At 41.3% G+C, this 24,196-nt stretch overlaps 1 protein-coding gene across 3 annotated transcripts in view; it reads right to left on the bottom strand.

The window, feature by feature from the left end:
• The window catches only part of slc38a4 (solute carrier family 38 member 4), a 33,450-nt gene extending 13,943 nt beyond the window's left edge, over positions 1-19,507 (bottom strand). The window contains exons 1-8 of one of the 3 annotated variants that reach the window (XM_071503054.1): positions 19,370-19,507; positions 4,326-4,562; positions 4,061-4,157; positions 3,057-3,172; positions 1,954-2,027; positions 735-827; positions 504-585; positions 31-113 (exon numbers count right to left, since the gene is read on the bottom strand). In XM_071503054.1, the coding sequence (XP_071359155.1) occupies positions 31-113; positions 504-585; positions 735-827; positions 1,954-2,027; positions 3,057-3,172; positions 4,061-4,157; positions 4,326-4,450 (670 nt within the window). In that variant the 5' untranslated portion in view covers positions 4,451-4,562; positions 19,370-19,507. Of the gene's footprint in view, positions 1-30; positions 114-503; positions 586-734; positions 828-1,953; positions 2,028-3,056; positions 3,173-4,060; positions 4,158-4,325; positions 4,563-8,634; positions 8,758-19,369 lie in introns of those variants that run through there. The other 2 variants (XM_071503052.1, XM_071503053.1) reach the window with 2 other exon arrangements.
• Between the last annotated feature and the right edge of the window lie 4,689 nt (positions 19,508-24,196).

Raw genomic sequence — 24,196 nt, 5'->3', positions numbered from 1 at the left:
AAGTCACACACACATGCACGAAGTCCTTACCCAGATTTTTAAGGAGAGACAAAGGAAGAATAATCCCAATGGACACAAACACCACCAAGTAGTTTCCATTCAAGTACCATTCACTGCAAAGACAGAAATGTAAGAGTAATGTTGCCATATATGTTAACTATGTTATAATCACATGTATAAATCCTCTGGATATATAAAGATGTATGTTTATAACATATATGAAATACACATAGTAAGATTTGTACATATATTGAAAACATCTTTATGATACATTTTTCATGTTGCAACCATAATGATGTATATTTATCTAAAAGGTTTCATATATAATTTTTTCCATATGTTCTTTTATTTTATATGTACATATATGTCATATATGGAAATTTGATGTATATACATATACTACATTTGTGTATGGGACTGGTTGACATCAGGCGAGATGGCATACACACAGTACACACACAAACATAGGAGTGCACCTTATCTTTGAGAGCACACACACTCACCCAGAGCTTTCTTCTAAACCCAAGAAGGCTCGGATCACTTCAGGCAGCTCATACTTCACAATAAAGAGGTAGCTGGACATGGCTGCAGGAGGATAACAAAGATTACTTTAAATACTGCATGTTGTTTGTCCAAACTGCAAACAAGTTGTATTTTAATTCAGGAAACTGTCTTTTAATAATCTGCAGTAAAGTATACATCTGTGGACACGAACACATTGACGTCCTGTCTACCTCCAATGTTTTGCATGATAATCGATCCAAACGCTGCCATTTTCCCAGGCCAACCAAATGCTCTCTCCCCCAGCTTTTCATAGATGAGGGATCCTGCCAGGAAACACAAGCCGATGGAGAATTAGCCATGCAAAAAAAAACCAAACAAAACAATAGAACAATCAGGTGCTTCTTTTCATTGCCCTGCCTCTCCCTTCATACATTCAGAGAGGGGTGAGGTCCTTTAGCCATCAGTATAAATTATGACACTGAATGTCATAACTTTTATATAATTACTTTTACATAACCTGTATTTCTAGTGTCATAAGACGACTGTCTGGAAATCAGTATCACGTCTTCAATTACTGCTGTTCTATATTTCCCAGAATGACCACTAGGTGGTTGAACCAGCACATAAATGTAGTTCTGCCAGTATTGTTTTACAGCCGTGGTTCCCATCATGTTGCTCTGTTTGTTACATCTTAATGTGAAACAATGTCTCTGTGACTTCTTGTCTTGTCAAGGTTGACAAGAACAGAAAAAGCACAGATTGGAGAAAAGGATGAAAAATAAACATGGTATTTAATCAGGTCCTGGCCTCTTTGATTCATCTTGGGCCACTTCTGGGGGTCCTGACCACCAGGTTGAGGACCACTGTTTCAGAGTAAAATCCTACATCAGTCATTTAGTCGACAGTTGAGCTTAGAGTAATGGCAGCTTTACACCAAACGACTTATCAAGCGATTCCACCGTCACAACAAATGACCAATGTTGGAATCATCAATCAATCACTTCATGGAGCAGCAAGAATGTGAGTGGTTTGGTGTGAGGCCGCATTAAATACACAAGAGGGCAACTGTAACTGAACATAAGAAAAGGAATTTAAAAAAAAAACAGGAAATCATAAATACAGAGTCCAAACACAGTCATTTTAGGGGCAATTATAGTGCTAGCTTCTTAACTTTATTGAATAATAACAATAATTATAATAATAATAATAATGTAGCATTTCAAAGAGCAAAAAAATGTTTTCTTCTTGTAAATTGCAACCAGGAACATGATGGGAAATAATCTTAAAGGCAAATAATGACCCTGCAAGATCCCCAGTCTTTACTAAATCTTATAGTGTGAGACTAAAAACTCTCACACTTATGACTCATTGTCTTTAGATGTGAGAGGGTGTCCGACTTTAGTTTTTTAAAAGTCTTATACAAGTCTGGGTATAAGGTGAAATACCAACCTCCTTCTTTTGCCGTCATAAGGAGAAGATGTACAGAGTACAAGGAGAGGATGGCCACGGCGACGAGGAGGACTCTGCACAGAGAAGGAAAGCAAAGGTCAGCGCTGAGTGTATCAGTTACAGTGATACCAAGAAACTTTGTGTATTGGGTCAACCTGGTATTTTTAATCTGCGTAATGGGGGGTGAAAAAGAGAAGGGGGAAGACGAGAGAGAAATCTGTGTTTGCTTTGGCGTAGTCTTTGAAATAAAGAACATCAAAGCAGCTGTGACCCACTGCAGCTGCTCACGTGTTTGTCATGTAGTTGTTTGGGTTGGTTTGGCTCAGGAGACGATGCGAGCGTTCAACATGACTTTAACAGGGGTTGAGCATGACTAGTGCAGTGCAACATCAGTGCTACGTCAATGAATATGCTCTGCTGCATTCTTCAGATGTTATTGGCCTATTGTATCTCAGCAGGGAAATAATGGAAGTACAGGAGCAGAGCGTCGCTTTTATGGCTTCCTGCAACAATTACACTCTGCCTATTGTGATTTTTAGCGACAGGATGGAGGAGGTTTATGTGCTGGAGGTGTATTCGGAGCGATGTGTGTTATCTTCACTGGCAGAGGATGGCAGGAGCTTATTATTATCCCCTTTCTGCTTTCTTTCTGCAGCAGCTACTGAAAAATGGCCTTGCTCTATTCAGACTGGGTTTCAGAGAAGTGACACCTATGTTTTTAGCTGTCTTCCTGTTCCCTGCTAGGTCATGAGGTGGACACGCAGCAGGGGCATGGACAGTGGACAGAGTGGGTAGGCCTGACGGGTGTAGGGTGACAGCAGGGTGTCAGATGTTGGAAGTCACCCATGAATGCTGATAATGCATATGCACGGGACAGACTGAGCCAGGAGAAAGATGGCACAGAGACTGAGGGCAAAGGGTAGAGGAGTTCAAACATTTCTGCTCTATGTTCCTGGTGGAAAAACACACCAAGCTATAGTTATTTCAAAAAAAAAAAATCAACATTCACGCTTCAGTGTTTTAAAAGAATTAGTTTTGTTACCACCTGTCTGACCTGCCCTGCACACACGCTGTGGGTTTCCTTGTTCTGCCGTGCTACTTACGTAAAGAGGATGATGCCGGTGTTGGCCATGGCGAAGGACAGGCCCAGGATGCCGCTGCCCATGATGGCATTGCTCAAGTTGAAGACAGACATCCCGAAGGAGGCATGGCCGGGATGCTGCTCAGACAGAAAAGAAAGAGGGAAGAGAAACATTTGAAATCTACCTTCGAAATAAAACCAGTCTCAGATAATTCATGACATATCAGTAATGCAGTTGTCTGAAATATTTTCCCTGCATTGCAACAAGAAAGACAGAAAACATTTGGCAGAGAACAGCAAAACCACCCAAGACTTAAGAACCCACAAGCTGTAATTCAAGGAAAAATACACCCTTATGCTCTCCTACTCTATTAGATACTAGTAGTTAAGTGCGTTTCCAGTAGTTATTAAATTTTATTGACAGGTCCAGTTCTCCCGCAACTTCTACATGACCCCATAACGGCCAACATTTCCCTGAAAAGAGAACAAAGCCTGACACCAAAATCTGCCAATATCTGCCACACTCAACTGAGCTGTGGCTGCTTGAATTACATGGACGTGACATCACATTGTTGAGATTTTTCCACGTGAAAAAGAAACCCACATTAAATGCCCGAATGGAATGGATTATGAAAAGAAATATGACGAATATAATGAATTATTTTTTTTCCTGCAGGCAAAAATCCTTGTATGAAACATCCTCTAAGGAATTGTATCTCAATGTACTGGCACACACGGATGCTTTCTAGGATGTTTCTTGCAAAGTCAGTTCACCACAAGTGGTTGTTTAATTCACACCTTGGCTTTCCTTTATGTTAAACCCTCTTTGTTTGATGTTTAACCACCTGCTTTCAAACTGAGACAAAGGCTAAATGCTGCAGTTCAATAACGCTGATTTCAGTTGTTTCCTGTTTCTCTTTTGGTAATTTACTCTAAAAATCTGCAGAATAGTGTGTTAGGGTAAAGCATTTACTCTGACTGACAAACACTGACGACATTAGCGTTGTGACTTGTGAATCCTCTTACATATTCTTCATGGTATTCCTCATATTTCTTCTTCTTCAGCATCCCATTAGACAGGAACTTCTGGCTTTCTGCGTCATCATTATCATCCATGAACTGGCTGCAAGGAACCGTGAAGAAAATGACATTAGCATTAGCATGTGCATAAACAACAGGCAGTATGTATATAAACTTTGAATCAACTTTGTATGCCTAGTGTGTTGAACAATGTTGAAACCATCTTTTAGCATCAAGGGAAAGAAATAAAAACATCATCACGGTTGCTGACCTGTCGATGGTGGCCTTCTCAGAGTCAATGGGCTCTGTGTAGCGGTCGTCCAGGCTGTCGGTGCTGTCGTCGTCAGCCTCCGTGGAGACTTTCCTTAGCTCCATACGATCCACGACTCCTGGCATAGTGGTGTACGGCAAGAGCAGCGGCGGAGAAATTCGGTTTTTAAGATTTCTGGGGTAGAAGTTCACGAGGCGGAGATACGTTTCTTCCTCAACCTCTGCTAGACCTTGTTACCTATGAGAAAAAACCGAGAGAGGAAACAATGAAGTGTCAGTGACTGAGACGCTCTTGAGGATTCCGATTTCAGTTTATCAGCAACAGTAGCCGGGTCCGGCTCTTAAAAACTTACTGTCACTCAAGTTCACTACAGGATTTCCAGATTGCAACTGATTACAGGCCTGCAGATGCACACTGCATATCCTCAACTGACTCTACTGACCTTGATGACAAATACTTAGCCAAGCAAGCCAGCCCATCTCATTTCCTGGAACTGAGACACTATTTGTTACGTTACCTTGAAGAGGAAAGCTGGGATATAATGCAACCATGGCGCCTCATACAGTTCCACCAACACTAGCAGGGCAGAAGGACTGTTAGCTTTATTGCTATTTCCCTTCTACACCAGCTTCATTTGTGGTATTAACAGGTATGCTTTGTTTAAAAGATAACATATGACAAAATGCTAAATTATGTCTCACTTGGGTCTTTTATATTCTGGAGTATACTACAGTGTTGACATACATAGAGATTGTCGGCTGGAGTTAAGTCAACAAACCCTGGAACCAGGTCAAGGATGTAAAGGGTTCATAAAGCCGCCTGACCGCCACCATCAACAGGACGTCTTGTTCTTGTATGAGCCAGTTTACTCAGTCAACCCACGGCCATTAAAGAAAAACAGCCAACAGCACCTACAAGGACCTGCAGCATTCATCATTAAGTTATGTAAGGAGGAGACGTAAGGCAGTGACCGAAGCCTGTGAGATTATAAATGTTACTAAAAGCCAAATTATTTACAAGGCTCTTATTGTCACACACACAAAGAGGCCATTGCTTGGGCTGGAAGGACGGAGCCCAAGTGTTACTCAACGGACAAACAACCGGCCATGGCAACAAGTACACAGTCACAACAAAAGATGTGTTACGGGGAACACACAAGAAACCAGAAGCTCTGACATTCTCTTTCGTTTAAAAAGAATTACAGGTGGCGTCAATCCCAAGCAATGTGGCCACAGCGCAGTTTAACGTTTCAGTGCTAAGTCAAAAATAAGCTTATTCACTTTCTCGTCAAGACTTAGGAAAGAAGGCTGATCCTCTGTCCACTCAGTGTGACGCTGGAGCCAGTCAGAGTTAGCTTAGCTTAGCATAAAGACTGGAAAAGGGGGGAAACTGCGAGCCTGGCTCTCTCCAAAAATAAAAATGGGGTATAATTTTATGCTTTGGGGTATTTTTTTTTTTACCTCTGGACATAGTCAGGCTAGCTCTTCTCCCTGCCTTAATGCTAAGCTAAGCTAACGATGCTGTAGCATTATGTTCATCATAAAGACTTAAAAGTGCTATCAAGCTTCTCATCTAACTCTTGGCAATAAAGCAAAAAAAAGTGTATTTCCCAAATTGTTAAGCTTTTCCTTTGAGGCAGCATTTTTTCTGTTATTAAGTAATAATGTTATTAAGCAATAGTTAGCATGTTAACAGCATTAGAAGATGCTAATATTTAGCATGTTAGTTTCGTGTGTGGCTCGTCTGTGATTAGACCAAACTTCCTGCCATATACATATAGATGTAGCCTTTCACAATACCATATGTCAAAACTAGGTTACAGCCACCAGCTCTGGCTGGCTCCTTGTTTGGATCTTGGGATGCTTGTTTCTACTCTGATCTAAAATTGATGTCTTTTCAGGTTGGGCGTTGCAGGGCCTCTGACTGATGAATCTACTACTATAACTGAAAAGTCTGAAGCGTCTCAGAGTCTGCATGTACTATCAGTATTTCATCATATAGTATTTCATCCATAGTAGGGAACAGGACGCCATCCCCTCACCCTTCTCATGGGCACATCCTGATACCCTTATTGGGTTGCGGGAGTGCTACCACTGGGTTTACACAGGCGGTGGAGCTTTCAACACACTCTACAATCCCCACGACCATCACTTGTTTTATCTTTTTCTCCACACCATTGTGGAAGTTGTAAGGTATGCAACCGAGTGGCTGTGCCACATGTAGGCTAATCTGCTCGGTGCTGAACACAATTGGGAATTTTCCACTACTGTCAGTGCTCCGAGCTTCACGACTGTCTTTTTTGCTAAGAGTGTTTCACCATTGCCTTTAATCATGATGAAATCTGCCTGATCAGTCCAGCGTGCTATTGCTGTTGCTGGTCAAAGTGGAACTAAGTTGCAAACAATTGGATAGTTTAATCTTTAACAGTGCATCATTTTATAAACTGATCATTGGTTTAAATGCTGTATTTGAGTAAATGCACTTGAGATCATTACTTTGAAAATGAGCTGATACAAAACACCTTTGGATGTTTGTTATTTAAACAACAGTCTCTAATGAAGGAAGTTGTTGGGCTGTAGGATCTTTGCATCACAGTGTATGAAATGTTTACAGCCCACATGCAACAATGAGCCCACAGAGAGCTTCCCATTTTGCATATCAGCCACAAATAACGTCAGAGGTGTTAAAACCGTCCATCATGACGCCACCCGGCTGAAACAGTTTGACCCACAGCACCAGTATTTCTTTTTAATATGTTGCCATCACTGATAGGCTGCTGCTCTCTCCCTGAAAACCGCTTTAAAAACCCTGATATCTTGGAGCCAGCAGAGATTAAGCGTCTACATTACCGTTAACAACCACATCACACACACTGGTACACTTAATCTCTCAGTGTCGCTCTCTGCTGTGAGAGCCAGAGAGAAAGGGAGAAACGTTTTTCACCTCTCATTGCCAAGAGGATTAACCTGTCTAACTGGGTTAACTTAATATACCGGCGTGTAATGCCACTGTTGTTACAGCCATAATATTAGAAGGGACTTGCTTGGCAGTGTGCCATGCAGCCTGCTGGGCCGGCTCTGATGTGCTACCAACTCACATAACACTCTGCAATTTACATTCACGTGTAAAACACATCTTGATTGACAACTTGTTGCTGGAAATTGCGTCCCTTCTTGCATTTAATTCAATCTGCCCAAACAGAATAAACACATTTACACTTGGCAACACAGCTGTACAAGACCACATTGCTGAGTCTGTGCTAATGAAACAGCCGGACAGTGGTGAACAGCACTGCAGAGACGAGTGAGAAGATGCATCTACTGTATGCAGACCACTGTGGAGGTGGTCAGGGATGCATACCTGATCGTTTGGCTCCCATTCGGTCCCAAGGGCGCCCGGCTGGGGGTTGCCTTCACACTTCATGTTAAAATGAACGGCTGCTCATTTTAATGCTAAGTGTGAGCGGGGCCACACAAACATTAGCACACACAAACAGCCAAACTTTCACAGCTATTGCAGGATTACACAAATTAAAGTAAAACCTCTTTTTTTAGGCTTCGATAGATGATCGGCAGTGAAAAAATGATTTATCAGCAGGCAAGATCACTGATTTCAAAGCAGAAGTTAGAATGCAAATGCACAAATGGTGAGATTAGAAAACAGGAAAACACAAACAAAACCTATCAGTCATCACACTTCCTGTTGCTACCAGTTTCACAAAATCATCTTAAGCGAGAGGACAGCGAGAACGTTTTTGTGAGTCAACAAGTGTACGGCCAAAACATGCATTCAGTTTGAATTTCTGTGATCTTTTTAGCTTCATTCAATTTAAACAATATCCTACAGTTTCTGTGTGGTTGGATCAAACATGAATGAAACAGAAAAGCTAAAAAAGACCAAAACAAGACATCGATTTTCTCTGACTCTCCAAACTCTTGCACAAAGTTTGTGCAAAATGAAATATGAAAGATGAAATATTGGATCTTGTATCCAACAGATCATTTTACAGTAAAACCTCAAGTCAGCACTCTGAAAACACTCCACCTCATACATCCTTCACCCAAACAAACTGTTGCATCAGCCACCACCCAAAAAATTCCTTCCAACCGGGGGGAAAACTACAGAGATGAAGAACAGGATGAAATGAAGAAAAGGCTTTTTCTCTCAAAGTGCGAGTCTGCAGAAGAGACTGCTTGACAACAAATACTGTAACATGTTGGTGTTTGTGTGAATTTGCGTCTGCAGGTTGGTCACCTTATTTTCATGCAAAGTATAAACCAAAACTTTCAGGCAAAGCAAACGTACTCACTTACTGAAAAGTTCCTTCAAGAGGTTCTGAGAGTGTTTCTGAGAGAGTTCCTGTTTTTTTCTTCTTAAAGAGATGTATGGGTGAGGAGCTGCGGCTCTTTTGTAACTCAGGTGAAATTTGCAGGCTTTTAAAAGGGAGGAGGGAGGGCCTCTGTGGGCCAATCAGGGCAGACACACTTCACTCAGGCCCCTCCTTTGAGCATGGTCATAACCCCAAATACACATACATGCACATTCACGCATCTGCCTCAATAGAGATGAGCAGTAAGGCCAAAGCAGGGACAGGAAAAATAAAAAAAATAAATAAAATATGAATAGTAGCTTTATTATAAATAGATAGATAGATAGATAGATAGACAGACAGACAGATAGAAAGAGAGATAGAAAGACAGACAGACAGATAGAGAGACATTCACCACCATCAGACTGAAGATACCACGGTGCACCAACGCTGTTAAATACCCGAGATTGCTTCAAGACGTCATCACATGACCATGACCATCCTGTTTTATATTTGTGCAACACGCCAAACACATGTGAACGGATGAAAGGCCGAGGGGCAGAGAGCTGCAGGGGAGCTGATCACACGTCTCCCACGCTTAAAACAACCGCCTCTGTCGTCACTGCACCACCTTCTCTGAACATACAAAGAAGACACAAGTGTTTGCACACGCAGCTGCACACACAGACACACAGATGCCCGACTGCACTATGGGCAACTGTCGGTGGTTTTTGGGGTAGGCTGTGCCGCTGACTGACCAATCTGAGGACAGCACTGCCAGGATGTGGCTGCGCTCAAGGTCATGTTTGTGTCAGGGATGAGTTTTTATCTCTGTCCAATACGCCGTCCAAATGAAGGAACACACACACACACACACACGGCATGTGAGGAACAAGCTGCACCACCGTCTTTTTCCTCCCATCAGCTGTTCAGTGCAAAACGCCTCTCAATCATGAATAAAGACAAAACTGAGCTGAGTTTATCGACGTGGTTTTGAGCAGGTCTCGATCAGAGACGATGATTTTTCTCAACCCACAGAGGAGCGATCCCACACCTGGAGTTCATTCATGAAAACACGGGCAGTGTGGTGGAATTAAAACTTAAGAGTGGGCTTATAGCGGTCTGTGGAGGAGACAGCTAAAACCAAAACAACAGTATCACTTCTCTAACACTTTCAGTCACAACAAACAATTTTATCAAGCTGGCTGATGTTGACAATGTCCAGTACTTTTGACTCCACACTTCAAAATCAAGAATTGAACGGTGTTTAAGGATTAATTATTGTTGATATTTACGTGTGAACAGTGATGCGATATTAAAAAGGCAGAACATTCAATTTTAATTTTATTAAGCTTGAATGTTTGAATAAGCTACCACTGCGTCCACAAGTTGAGACCATCATCAGATAATAATTGCAGCTAAAACCTATTGTGGGACAAATGGAGAAGAGTAATAACATCAGTGAACTCAGTAACCTAATCCATTAGCTTAGGTTAGACAAAGTATGGCTCAGAGTGTATTGATCTGGTGTCTTTTATTGCTTCTGAATTCAGCTTTTCATTTGTAAGAGGAAGAATGTGATATTTCATCTATTGGGTCCAGAAAAAGTCAGCCTCTGAACTATATGACAACGACATGCTGACACTAGAACAGGTTTCAACCAAAATAAACAAGGGAGTCAGTTAAAGTTGCTGCTTTTCAACTGACCCCCCCCCCCCCCCCCCCCACATGAGAGAGTTTTCTTTGGATTTAGTCAAACTGGCATCAGTATGTTAGGAAAAAAAAGAGAGAAGAAGAGAAGCCACAAGATCATTTTGTAAAATGATCAGTGCAGAGAAACACAGCAGAGCGAGCAGCAGTGAAAGCCACAAGCACAGAAATCCTCACCATGATCCACTCCGCTGCAGCTGCAGGGACATTCCTTAAATGGCACCTTGAAGTGTGTGTGTGTGTGTGTGTGTCTGTGTGTGTTTGTGGGCCTCACACACATACTCAGCCAATCACCTATGACTAGAAAGCTGTCCCTGAACCAATCCTGCAACATACCAAACAGGGATGGGGTTAGCTTGGGGGGTTGGGGGTCAGAAACTTCAGAGCAGAGCAGCAGCCAGCTATAGAAGTGACTGAGCTCAACAAAATCTCACACACACACAGACACACACACACACACACAGACACACACACAAGAAAACAAAAAGACTCCCAAGTTTTACCCATGAATATCAGCTAGTGTGTGACTTTTCTTTAATGGTCTATGTTGCATATTTCTAGTAAGTATTTCTCATAACTGATGTGAGAACGTTATCCATCACCATCATCATTGTGTGTTATTGTTGCCAAACAGGAGGTGTCTCATTTAACAAGAAGTGAGATTTGGAGTCAAGAGTGAAATCTGTTGGCTGCATTTTTTCTGCTGCAGCAGTGTCTGAGGGATCATCCAGGGAAACCTGTTAGAAGTAGGTCTCCTTGCATCAAAACATGACCTGGAAACTTCAATTATTTACGGAGAGATCTGGATCAGGCCGGACCGAATCCTGCTCTTTCGGTTTTCTTCTGACTCTTTCCAGTAAATGTTGATCACGTTTGCTCCTGCTGTCCACTCTGTGCCCACCTCTCTCCGCCATGTGCCTTCTTGTAATAGGTATTTTTGGTAAAGCTTTGTCATCTTACTGACAGTGTCCACCTACTGCAGGAACTTGCCAAAACATTTTGACTGTTGTGAAGTCCAGCTTCATTTTCCAAAAGCATGTGTTAATGTGGTGAGGAAGTGTCTACTTTTTAAGGTTTGTTTTGACACAGGGATTGGTAAAGTACTTGCCCAAATAGGAGATGATGTAACACTATCTGCTCATTTCAGTGTCATAATTCAGTTTCACCGCTGTGAAAGTGTGAATTTCATTTGACTTGACAGCAAAACACCTCATTAAAATCCTGGTGTTGAAAAGTTTCTAATCAACAGAGCACTGTAAAAAAAGGAATAATTAACAATTAACTAGGTTTCCTGTCGTGGATCTGTGAATGTGGTCATTTCTGCAGCAGGAGAATAGCACAGTGTTGACATCATCTGGTAAACAAGAGGTCATGGGGGATGTTTCCGTCATGGATCAAGGGGTTACTAACCTTCCTCTTTGACGAAAACATGTCTATCACAACGCTGTGGACCATAACTTGTACCTCTAACTGTCTGAATGGATGAATCACTGCCACACTGTATCTCTGTTGTGCAGCCGACACTCCTAACAACTCCTGTTATTGCTCATTGTGAGCTAGAATTTGAGGGCCTCTAAATTAAACCTATACTTCCCAATGCCATGTGACTGTCTGCTGGTGAGTCACTGGCCAAAAATACAACTTAAAGGTCCCATTTTGTTTGAAGTGAGATGTCCATGTGTTTTTTGATTATAAAGCAGGTCTAGGTTCTATATTAATACTGTGAAAGTATCAGAGCCTCAGTCCACAGAGGAATGCACACAGCCTGTATTCAGAAACTGAGCCTTAAAATCAGCTGTCAGGACTTCTGCAACTTTGTGATGTCACAACAAAGCAGTCACAGCTCTCAGCCATGCCCCAAGCCGCGCCCAGCTGGACCCACCATCCAACTTTGCAGGATTTCGTTTCTCTGAGTGTTAACCTGAAATCTGCTATATCTCTATTCAATCACTCAGAAAACAGTCAGCCAATCCGAAGAGAGTCTCAGAGCCTCTCCTCGGATTGGCTCACTGACCTGTTGTTACTAGAGCTCCAGAGAGAAGCCTGAGAGAGGAGATGTCAAACTACACTGAGATGGTTTTTGGTTCTTAAAACCACAAATATATCTTCTTACAGATAAATAGTCAAATAAAACACAGGGAAAGTGTAAAATATAGGACCTTGAATAGACAAACTAAAAAGACAACAATGTGGTTAAAGCTGAAAACATATATTTCTCTAAAATAATATTACAAACAAATGTAATCAACTCTGAAATGCTCTGGCCTCTTAAGGATGTCAGAGGTCTAAGGGAACAGATATTTCTGTCCCATGGGTGTAAATTCTATCAGCTCCATGTACTTGTTTGCAAGTAGGCGACTGCCATATGATGTAACATACATCATGAGACGCTTAGTCATTGTTGTTCATAGAAATGCTGGTTTTTCCTCCTTTAAAGTGAATTTACAGTAAGAGTCCATTTTAAAACACCACACCACACGTCCAACATGTATGATTTTTTAAAAAACAACTTCATTAATTTTTGAACTTTATTTTGACTATGAATAACAATGAAGTAATAAGTGTTATGGAAGTTAGTGGGAAGTTATCTTCATGCTGACTCTGTCACAAGCAGGAGCTACAAATTGCAACCACAGTCCTCCACTGGGAACCTCAAGGGAACTCTAATGAAGCAGTTCTGAAGTATAAATGTAGATGTTGTAGGGAAATGGAAGTCAGCCAGCCTGCTTCAGTAGTTATCAATAACTATTATTCAAAAGTGACCACAAATAATGGGCTGAGTGGAATAGGCCAAATGGTGGGCTGAAACTGAAAAAGCAAACTACCAATCTCATATCTCCCCATTATCAATTCAGCAACAACAAACAGCCACTTTGCTTAGCTTAGCTTAGCTTAGCATAAAGACCAGGGAACAGGTAGCCTGGCTCTGTCCAAAGGTAACAAAATGTTACTGGCTGGGAGCAGCGAGGTAACTTGCTCCAGGAAACAAACAGGATATAACATGTCCATAAGAGAGTTTCAGAGGTGCTGGTTAGTGGATTTCTTTTTTTCTTTTCTTTTTTCTATGTTAGCTAATTCTTCCTACTTTCAGTCGTTGTGCTAAGCTAAGCTAACCATAACTTAATCTTTAACAGGCAGATGAGTGGTATCAATCTTTTCTTTCAATTCTCAGCAAGACCGCGATTAAGTGTATTTCCCAAAATGACAAACTATTTCTTCATGTGATAAAGCACAGAGGCCACACAGCCAAATCTCAAATATACAGTAGGTGGTGATAAAAACAGCCTTTAATGGTTACAGTGCTCCCTGTGTGAGTTTCGCGCACCTTCCTCTAGATGATCCAGTCTGTCAGAGCTTCCATTGGGAGGAATTTATGATTGTGTATGTGGCACATTGAGAAAAAAAAGTCCCTCCCACTTCCTTCAAATTTTCCTCCCTGTCACACTGCAGTCATACATTTTACATGCTGGAAGCATATGGACTGTGAGGCCAGGACTTGGTTCACTATCAATACCTGGTTCCAAGAAATCCAGAGGCCACTTTGTACTCAAGTTAAAGTGGAAAAACAAAAACACATCTTGTGGATTTCCGTGTAAAAACACCACCTTTTGTTCCATAGAAGGTTTAAACTGAGAAAACTCGACAGCATCCTAAAATGAAATCTGATAAAACAAACAGAGACCCTTTGATATCAGCACCATGTTAAATAAATACCAAAGCCTGTCCACTGATCTCTGGTATTGGCTCATATTCACCTTCTTATTTCTGATTCACCAGCTGAACACTTGACTCCTAAACCTGCACACGTGGTGAGTGCATGGGAGAGTCTGAGACAGGGCTGTGATTTATCACCTGGCAGGTACTGCACATGTGTTTCACAGCTACACCTGACACCGTGATCATTTTAAGCACTTTTATTTATTCACTTTATGCCATTATGTTGAATTCACAGTTTGCAGACTATGGTTTTATAAATCTTCAAAAATCTGTGACTGTGTGATTTGCACATTTTTACAACTTCTGCCACATTATATGTTCTTTTTATCCACAATGACTAAATGACACGTCTGATGGACTCAGGCTAAGTGATCTTTCCTTTGCCTCCTATCGTCACGTTAGCAGCTCTGTGAGGACACAACAGTTAACAGCTCTGATCTGTGTTTCTTATCGCTGACTGAAGCTGTGTGGAAAACTGCACCGAACTTTTGTTTTGCTGAAAAATTCTTGGGAAAAAAGAAACAAGCAGTGACATTCGAGTCTTTGTGTTAGTCTGAATCAGGACAACACAGAAACTTTAAAATTCCCTGATAATTCAAAAGGAAAAGGGAAAATTTTCTGACTGATCTAAAACTGATCAAACTTCTGTTTGAGCCAAAGAACAAAAAACACATTGTCAGAAACTCTGACATGTGCCGTCATGTGACATTAAAGGCCAGTTGGCCTTCAGTAAACATCATATTGTCCTTTTGTACATAATCCTGGTGTGTCCTAACCTTGTTTGTGAACACATCTTATCAGTTAGTATTGATCCGCAAGTTCATGTGTGCAGATGATGACGGCTGCGTCTTGCTTTGCAACAATTCTTCACAAGATCAAGGTTCTGACCTTGACTTCAGCAGAAGGAGGACACTAACACCAGGAATTATTTTCCTCCTATTTCAAAAGCACTGATTTATATAACTTCAGTTTCTCTTTGACTAGACTGGAGCTGAAAGAGTAAGAAAGTTGATATTAGGGCCAATAAGATTCTTAGGTTTCAAATTGATGTTTTTAGTTGATGACTGAGCTCAAAATCTTTTTGACCCCAGTTTGAGCCCATAGCCTCAGTCTGAGCTTTTTTTCCACCATGTGTCAGTTAGGAAAACACCCTCCGGGTGTAATTTAAGAGCATACAGCCTGTGCTTTTGTCAAAATATCTGAGCTTGTTAAATCACCTGTACAGAGACGTCACTGGCCACCTCACTGCTGACTCAGCACAGTGTCACATTTACAGAATAAACGCCTAAATTTCTGGTTTTGCTGTCTGCACCACGTTGAACTCTGTCCAACGTAAACAGACCATGACAAACACTCTGTACAGAGCAATGAACATTTTCAAGTTCATTAGTGGGATACAAAGCGGATAATACACAGAACTAATCACACTGTCTTGTCAAAGATATCATGTGACCATCTTCAAGACCTGTCTCTACCCAGCTGTGTGTGTGTAATGTAAATGTAATCAAAGCAAACAGAACATCCACCTCTAAGAACTGACACATTATTATCATTTTGTCGATCAGAAAATTCAAACCTCCCAGGACCCCTGACCCTCTCCACAATCTCTGGCAGGTCAAATTAAGTCCAGCAGAAGCTGAGAGATGTCATTTACCATTACATAAGCATGAATTCACATTCTAGGTCAATTTAATTATGCAAAATGGGTCACTTTTTCATTCTGTTCTGTCTGTCCATTTGCAGGACTCTTCACTGAGTATAACACTCATTTCTTGTTGCATCAGTGACCATGAACCTGCTGGACTCTGATTATTAAGAGGCCTGCTGCAGGACATTTGGGCACTGGTTAGTTTGAACATGCCACCATGCTGGTGGAGTGACAAGAGTGACTGGTCTAAAACTGGGATCAAAAGTGCATACTTGAAGTATGACTAACCTTTTCTGAGCATGTGGCCACAAGTTACAGTAAAACTGTGAACACTAAAAAGTTAGCTAACTTCAGCCACTGTAAGCAGCCGGTCATACCAGACCAAGCAAAGCTGTAGCAGCGTGTTTTATTGATATCAATCTTTCATTTGTAAGAGGAAAGATGTGAATTTTCTTCTTACAAAAGCTAAATAGTGTCACTTTAAATTATATGTTTGATGTTTTGGGATATACACTTACATGCTTCCTTGCAGAGAGTTAAATAAAAACCTGTGCTAAATATGAAGCTACAGGAGCTGGTTATCTTGGCTGAGCATAAAGACGGGAGCATAAAGAGGGAAACAGCTAGCCTGGCTTTGTCCACTGTGCATGAATGGTTATGCATGTATGTGTTCAGGTGTGTTAGTACGGACTGAGATCAGTTCTGATACGGAGCTAAAATGGTCATCTGGACGGAGATTGTTGTGGTTTTAAAACTGTTTTAACATGAAAAAGTATCAGTGTGGACGTAGCCTAAAGCTCACTAATCAATACATTCAAATCTGTTTAATCCATACAAAAACCTATGTGTAAAAACAACAGGCTGAGGGAGGTTCTTCCTCCTCGTCTCAAATCTTGAGAAATGCTGAGCCAAGCTAAAACATGAGAGTGGTATTGACCCTCGGCAAGAAGGCAAATAATTGATTCATTCGTAAATTTCAAACTCTTGCTTTAACAGGTGCAGCAGGAAATGCTCTGTCATGTCTGACAGACTGAGTCCACTGAGTGACTAAGGTGAAACTCATGGTTCTTTGTCCATCACTCTGACACTTCCAGGGGATTTTAAAACAGGATACAGGATTTACCTTTAAATACTGAGCAGGTCAACTGGAAGAAGTGTGTGAGCTGTAGGGACTCTGGGAGCTAACTGCTCCTGCGGCTGTATCAGCAAACATCCCTCCATGTTTATAGGCTCCTGAGCAACACAATGAACCCCTGCAGCTGACCCCTGACCTCTGACCGCAATGTGATGGCTGAGTAAAAAAAGGGACTTTCCCCCACAAATTTTACACAAACAAAGCTACACAACAATCATACACATATATGGTTGTAAGTCTGTGACCATCACAACGTGAACATTGCACATTCAAGGTTTCTGAATTATGCAATCCTGCAGGTAAAAATAGGCAGATTCTGACACTGTACGGTGGGACCACCTTCTCAGATTTCAGTTGAATGTGCTGACAGCGTTTCGGAGAACTGCCAACCGCTTCTCCCCTTTGTGGCACTGCCTCACTGTGTCTTTGTGTCAGTGATAGCCACTGCTTTGAAACTGACTCGGCATCTGGCGCGCAGCTCATTTGCTCATTCGCCTTCCAAGTTACATCAGCCAAGCACCAGCAGCGCCTCCAGCCGCCCAGTGGGGGCCACCCGGCGTGGTCTGACCTACATGTGTCATTCAGGTCCCCTTACAGCCAATGAGAACCCAGGATCCACAACCAAGTTTGAGCCTGCTGCTGACAGGTGTACAGACCTGCTCAGCTGCAGTCTTGTAAAGTTACAGAGGAGTCAGAGTGAAGGGTTTTTAACAAAATGTTTACACGTGCAACATTTAAAGGGGCATGGCCCTGATTTTACACAGTAAACTGGTCATGAGGAGTGCTGCTCAGCCCCTGAGGACAGCTGTATAATGTCCTCTGCGGTTTTTTGAAGTTGGAAAAAAAAAAAAAAAGTGATGTGTGCACAGCCTTTCTCACATGTCTTTACATAAAAACTCTTCTGCATGTGTGCATACAGCCATGAGTGTGCACCTCAAAGCTTTAACATCAACACAATCACCATGAAACACACCCACTCTGGTATTATTACAAATGTAGATACTTAAAAAGCCATTTAACAAAGACATAGGTGGAGCTTCATTAAGGGAAGTCATCATGTGATCAGCTCCTGCTGTTATGTAAGTAAGGTGCATGGAGAACAGAAGGGGTTTGAAAGTGGACATGCAGAGTCACTGTGTGGCTCGCAACCAGGTATTTTTAGCATTCAGACGGGCAGCGATAGAAACTGAACTCACTGCTTAAATATGCGTCTGCTAAGATATTCTCCTGGCTGAATCTAGCCTGTGTTTCCAGTGTTCAGCCCAGCGCCGTGTGTGATGGGGATTAAGGGTGTGCGGCTTCAGACGCTTCACTAAAACTGACTTTAGGAAAGGATGCAGATAAAGTGTTCCAGCAAACAAAGTGACAAAGAGTGAGCACATGTCTGAAAAGCATCCAAGAAAAGACACATACGGAAAAAACCCCTCTTAAGACATGAGTGATACCAGTGTAAATCCACCAGATTTTCTTTCTCAGAGTGATTACTAAGAACTTAGCGAATCAAAGAGACGACGGCTTAAATTAATCATCAGGAAAGGGGAAAACATTGAAGATGAAATGAAGACAAATAGTTTCTGTGGTGGTCCTTTCACAGAGGAGAATCACTCAGGAGAGACTGAACCTACGCCAAGTTTTTGGAAATCAAGTTAAAATTAACTCAACAATTTTGGACACTATTTTCCACAGGGGCATGACAACAGTTTGAGCCTGTGATTGCAGTCATAACATCTTTATTATTCCTCAGTGAGCCCTGCAGGCCACACTCAGCATGCTCCTGTCTGCTGTTATATAAACCCATCATCCATATTCTACCTTTGTTCTTAGTGTTCCACCATTCAAAACAATACACCTCATCTATCTCTACAAGTTCCGAGCTGCACTCACATTGAGGGAGCTGGCACAGTGAAGGATAAGAGATGCACACTGGAGACAATAATAGTCGCCTTTGTGTTTTCTTCAAGTGAACGCGGAACAAGGCAGCGCAGCAAATGCGCAGGACAAAACAGCTCTGAGCAAAATGTAGCTTCAGTGCATATGATCAGCTGGTGACCTCGGTGAAAACACTTATTTTGGAGAAAATTCAGATTGAAACTCAGCGCCGTGCACCAGCCTGAAGCCAGACTCTCCTGCAGGAATAAAAAGCTCCGCGCTCCTGGAGTCTTGAAGACAACACCCTGCAGGAAGCGCTCCACGGACAGCTACTGTTGCTCTTTCACTTCAATTCATGATGACTTTATACATGTATCTACATAACTGCTGGACGAAGAACAAAAGCAAGCAAACAAATACAGTAGTGAAATCCGCCGAGCTCACGCACAAAATAAGCCCTCTTTTATTTTCTTACATGCTTTAATGAGAAGCTCTCAGGCGCTTCTCCCAGAGAGGCACATCATTGAGCAGAATTAAACTGCCCGCTTCCTGGACATCAAACATGGTGGTCAAAATTCACCAGCAAATCACACACTGGAGTTGGACGAAAATAAATGAATAAGAATAAAGAGAGGATCCGTGAGCGGGGGTCTTACCGAGCGTCTCGGCGTGGCGGACAGCTGCAGCGTGCGGAGGAGGAGGCTCACTAGTGGAAACAGGAGTTGGAGACCCTTCCCATTTAACAAGCGAGGAGACTGAGTGGAATTTTCCATCTGCCATGTGATGATGGCAACTCTTGAAGCGTCGTGTTACACCGCCGAGCTCTGCTGGGGGCTCCTTATTCTCCCGATTACCCACTTTTCCAGGTACTCACTAGAAAAGATACTACAACTGCCGTGAGCCCGTTGCCACCGAGCTGACCATTTGAGTGGATTTATTCGCTCTAACTCTTCCCATTTCTTCAGCCCATATATATCTTTTATTGAGATATGTGAATTAGTGTGCATATGTGCATTGGCTAAAATGCGGCTGCGCAATGTTTAAGATAAAAAAAAAAAAAAAGAAAAGAAAAGAAAAGAAAGAGTTTATGGAGCGATTGTGCGCCTTCACCGGCTGAGATGCTTTGTTTACATTCCGGCTGGTCACATAGTGGATGAAGAGGAGCTCCACACTCCCAGTTCACTGCAATTATGCTTTTAAAGGGAACGTAAGAGTAAGACTTCAGCACGATGAGAGTTGGTTTCCCTCATAAGCTTCATGATTCAGGTCATGGAGAGCGGAGGACAATAAGCACTGAGCTTCAGTTTACTTTTATTATTTCCAATTGTTGCTACTTTATAGTTAAAATCTATCAGAGGGAAAACTCCACCGAATGTGTTTAACAGCTATAGTTGCTAATTACAGATGCTATTCAGATTAAAGACCCCGAACGATGAAAATCAAGTTTTTATCCTTGTTAACATACCCATATATTTAATATATATATATATATATATATATATATATATATAAGACATATAATGAGTCAACTCACTGACAACATGACTGATTATTTCCATCTTGGAACTAGTGAACCAATGACAGTCTCATAAAAACAGATTCAGACAGCCAAGGATTCATACATCACAAACCTGAGGAACCTATTAACCTGTGGGAATGAGGACAGGGCAAAATAAACCTCTAATCTCTCAGTACAGAGAGCGAGAGTTTGCATTAGTACAACCACTAACACTGTGTCAGCCACTGCCAGTTACAAGCTAACAAACAACACTGTTCTGATCCGTCTGCTAGTCTCTGATTCTGGTTTCAACAGAATCCTCATCTGAGTCTGGGTCTGACTGAGGCTCAGTGAGGAATTAAGAGTAGATGTGTTTCCAGCTCCACACTTTCCACTTTTTTACGTGGGAAAACCATGTTAAACACAGCAGAGGATTTTATACAGTTAAAAACACATCTGTTTTCTATGTTGACCGCAAAGCAGCTGATGCGAAGTATTTCATACTTCTTCTGTTGTCTGACAACAGAAACAGAAAAACGTGTAAATGAGAACAGCTTTATTGTGAATTCAGCTGTATTAAAATACTGTGTATGTGAGCACAGAGTGGAGGAGAGAAGGAAACAGGTAAAGAGCTGAAACCAGCTGACACTACGCTGAATGGAAATAGACTACACACCACAGTCCAGCCAAATATGTTCTGACCTCGTCTTCTCAAAACCTAAACTCCACAGCAGTGTGTTAAGTAGGTGGAATTAGCTCCACTTTGGTTAGCTATATTAACAGGTTGCTTTTTTATTATTGGTAATGATAGAGTTGCAATGATTAATTGATTGAGAGAAATGAACTGCAACTATTTTTACAACCAGTCGTGTAGGTTTTTATAAGAAAAATCTCCCGTCATTTTGCAGCAGCAACTGCGTGAGGATTTGCTGCTTTTCAATATCAGTTAATATCACTGTAAACCAACTGTTGGTCAGATCACCACTACAACTAATAATCTGCCTTACATCCACATTGTGCCTCTACTTTGCTCCTCTGTGCCCCTTTCCCTGCTTTGCACCTCCCACAGTTTACCTATTAGTCAAACAGTGTGGGTGGTTCTGTGGTTCTTTTATTTTCTTTGTCTGTTCAGTCACCTTGTTCTTCTTCGGTTTACTACAGACAAGACAAACCAAAGACAGAAAAAACACATGACTTTCTCTGTGCTGGAGCTTCTTCCAAAGACAGAACAACCAGACTCCATTTACAAAACAGCCATTTACATAGTTAATCTTTATATCGTGCCATGCCAAAGAAAAAAACACTGTATGTCAAACTGTGTGTGTGTGTGTGCTTAAGAATTATACATATTTACGTTTAAGATAAGATATGATAAGATAATAAAATACAAAATAATTTAAGATAAGATAATCCTTTATTAACCTTTACATTTCCTGTGTGAGGATAGAGGACAGTGCTAAGACAAGAAGCATCAGTAAGAGAAAATCACATTATTTCATATTGGAAATATTGATATTGCACAGTTAAGTATACATTTATATTGCATGAGTGAATTTGTCAGTATGATGTGAGTGGTCAAATGTGAGCTTTGTTTATTGTGAAGTCAGACAGCAGCAGGAAGGAAGCACCTGCTGTAGCTCTCCCACACGCTGTGGGTGAAACAGCCAGTCACTGAAGGAGGTGCCCAGAGCTGCCAGACTGAAAACATAGAACAACTGGTACAATGAAAAGCAGAAGAAAGAAATGAAATGCTACAAGCTGATTTAAATGTTTCATTTGTGATCAGTCAAACTAAGTATTTATGTTTAAAAAAATCAAACAATAGAAAACAAAATAAACTCAGTTTACATATCATTAAAGCAGCTTAAGTTCTTACTGGTATCAACAGAAGACATTATGTTACCCCAGCCCTGTCTTCTCTTTATTGGCTCACTGTGTGTTTTAGAATTGATTTTAAGATTTTACTGATCTCTTTTAAAGCACAAAGCCAAACCCCAGTCTACGTAACTGAAATGTTAAACCTATACAAGCCAGCTCGCAGGCTCAGATCCTTGGGCGGGGCCCTTCTGACTGGTTGAAGTCGAGACTTAAATCTAAAGGTGACCGTGCTTTTGCCATCAGGACCCCTCCGCTGAGAAACGACCTGCAGGAGGAGATAAGACAGAATCAGTGACTTCTTTTAAATCACTTCTTAAAACCCATATTTTGACTTACTTTTATGTCTTCTAATTGCTGTATCTCCTCTTTCTAGAATAATGTTTTATATCATTTCTGTTCTGCTTTTCTGTGGCTTTACTGTCTGAACTTCAGTTATGTTGGTATTTTGCTTCCTGAGCCTCTTGCCTGTTATTATCTTTCCTTTGTTGTCAAAGCAACTCTGTTTGTAAAGGTGCCATATAAATAAAGTTATTATTCTTACTATTACAAAACAACACAGTGAAAAAATTCACTTTTCTTCTACCAGACTGACAAACTAGTTTAACCAGTGACATGTGAAAATGTAATAGATTCTGACTTTGTATCTAATGATCTCTGCTTCTTCCTCCTACTGTATTCAGGGTGGAAAGAGGAAGCTGACAACATCCGCCAAAGGTTTTCTCCTCTCTCAATGCCAGCAGGCATTTAACTGTGACAGACATCATTTTCTTAAGGATGTACAATTAGATGATTGACAGGTCTCATCCCTTCCTACCTGCACAGCTCACTGAGCTCCCTTTGTACTTAAACAGCCAATCACATCACATTCACACCTTCTGACACCTTAGGTGTTCCTCTTCACTAAACCTACACGTGTTTTTACTGTGAGACTATTTTTTGTGTGTGAGGTCCCATGAAAACCATTTCCATCCCTGTAGTTTCCTAATCGTCCTCACAAGGCCCCACTTAGGAATCACCAGTGTCTAAAAATAACCCTGCTCTGCCTTCATGTGGGCAGTCGTCTGTATTATTTAATTGAAAATGCATTGTACAGTATAAAATGGGTGAGTTAACTGTTTGCTAAGCCCCGCCCCCATTCGTGACTGATGCTATGCAGAGTTTTGGAAAAATCTTGTCAAGTCCATAAGGCTGCTGGACTGCGAGGGGAGAGACTATGCTATGAAACAGGCACAGAAATGAAACAGTTTTTGATCATAAAGCAGGTCGAGGTTCTATATAAATACTGTGAAAGTATCAAAGCCTCAGTCCACATGAGAAGCCTGAGAGAGGAGATGAAAAACTACACCGAGATGGTTTTTGGTTCTTAAAACCACAAATATGTCTTCTTATGGAGATCAACACTTAAAATAAAACACAGGAAAATATGAAATATGGGACCTTTAAGATCTCATGTGTTTGCATTGAGATTAAGTGAAATTTCTGATCCTGTAACTAAAGTATTTTCTGAACAGTTCTTAATGGTAATGATATTGACACCTTGTGCATGATACGTACAGGTCTGCTGCATTACACAGTGGCCAGATATGGTCAGACTGTACAGTAACATTTTCCCTTTACATGAGCTTATAGTAACAACATTATTTAAATACTACACCCTCAAACTATAGACAGAAGCAGAAACACCTGCATGTGTCTGTGTAGTGAAAGGGATGAGTGTGATTTTCTTCTACTTTCTACCTGCAGATTTTGAGAAGTAGTTACCAAAATGTCATTGCACAAAAAGCATTCTGGGATGTAAAGACAGTCTTCATTTGTGTATTTCTGTTAATGGAAACACAAAAGAAGAGCACACCAATACAGCCACTGAGTTACAATACCAGCATGCCCCATTGTCACCTGTTGGTGAGTCTCTACGGTGCAGAAATGCAGTCACATGCTGCAGGGATGCCGTCAGTGCAGTTATGATGCGACGTGACATGAGTTGTCTCATGTTCTGAATCACAGCACAGAAACTCAGTAAAGCGTCTCACATGAGAGGAAGTCTCCTTCAGCTGACAATGATTAAATACTCCAACACTGAGAGTAATCAGGTTTAGTTTCAGGCCAC

Source organism: Trachinotus anak, unplaced genomic scaffold (assembly GCF_046630095.1).
Source record: "Trachinotus anak isolate AG129_WGS33_773 ecotype Australia unplaced genomic scaffold, CSIRO_AGI_Tana_v1 ptg000018l, whole genome shotgun sequence".
NCBI lineage: Eukaryota > Metazoa > Chordata > Actinopteri > Carangiformes > Carangidae > Trachinotus > Trachinotus anak.
This window is presented reverse-complemented; position numbering and strand designations above follow the sequence as displayed.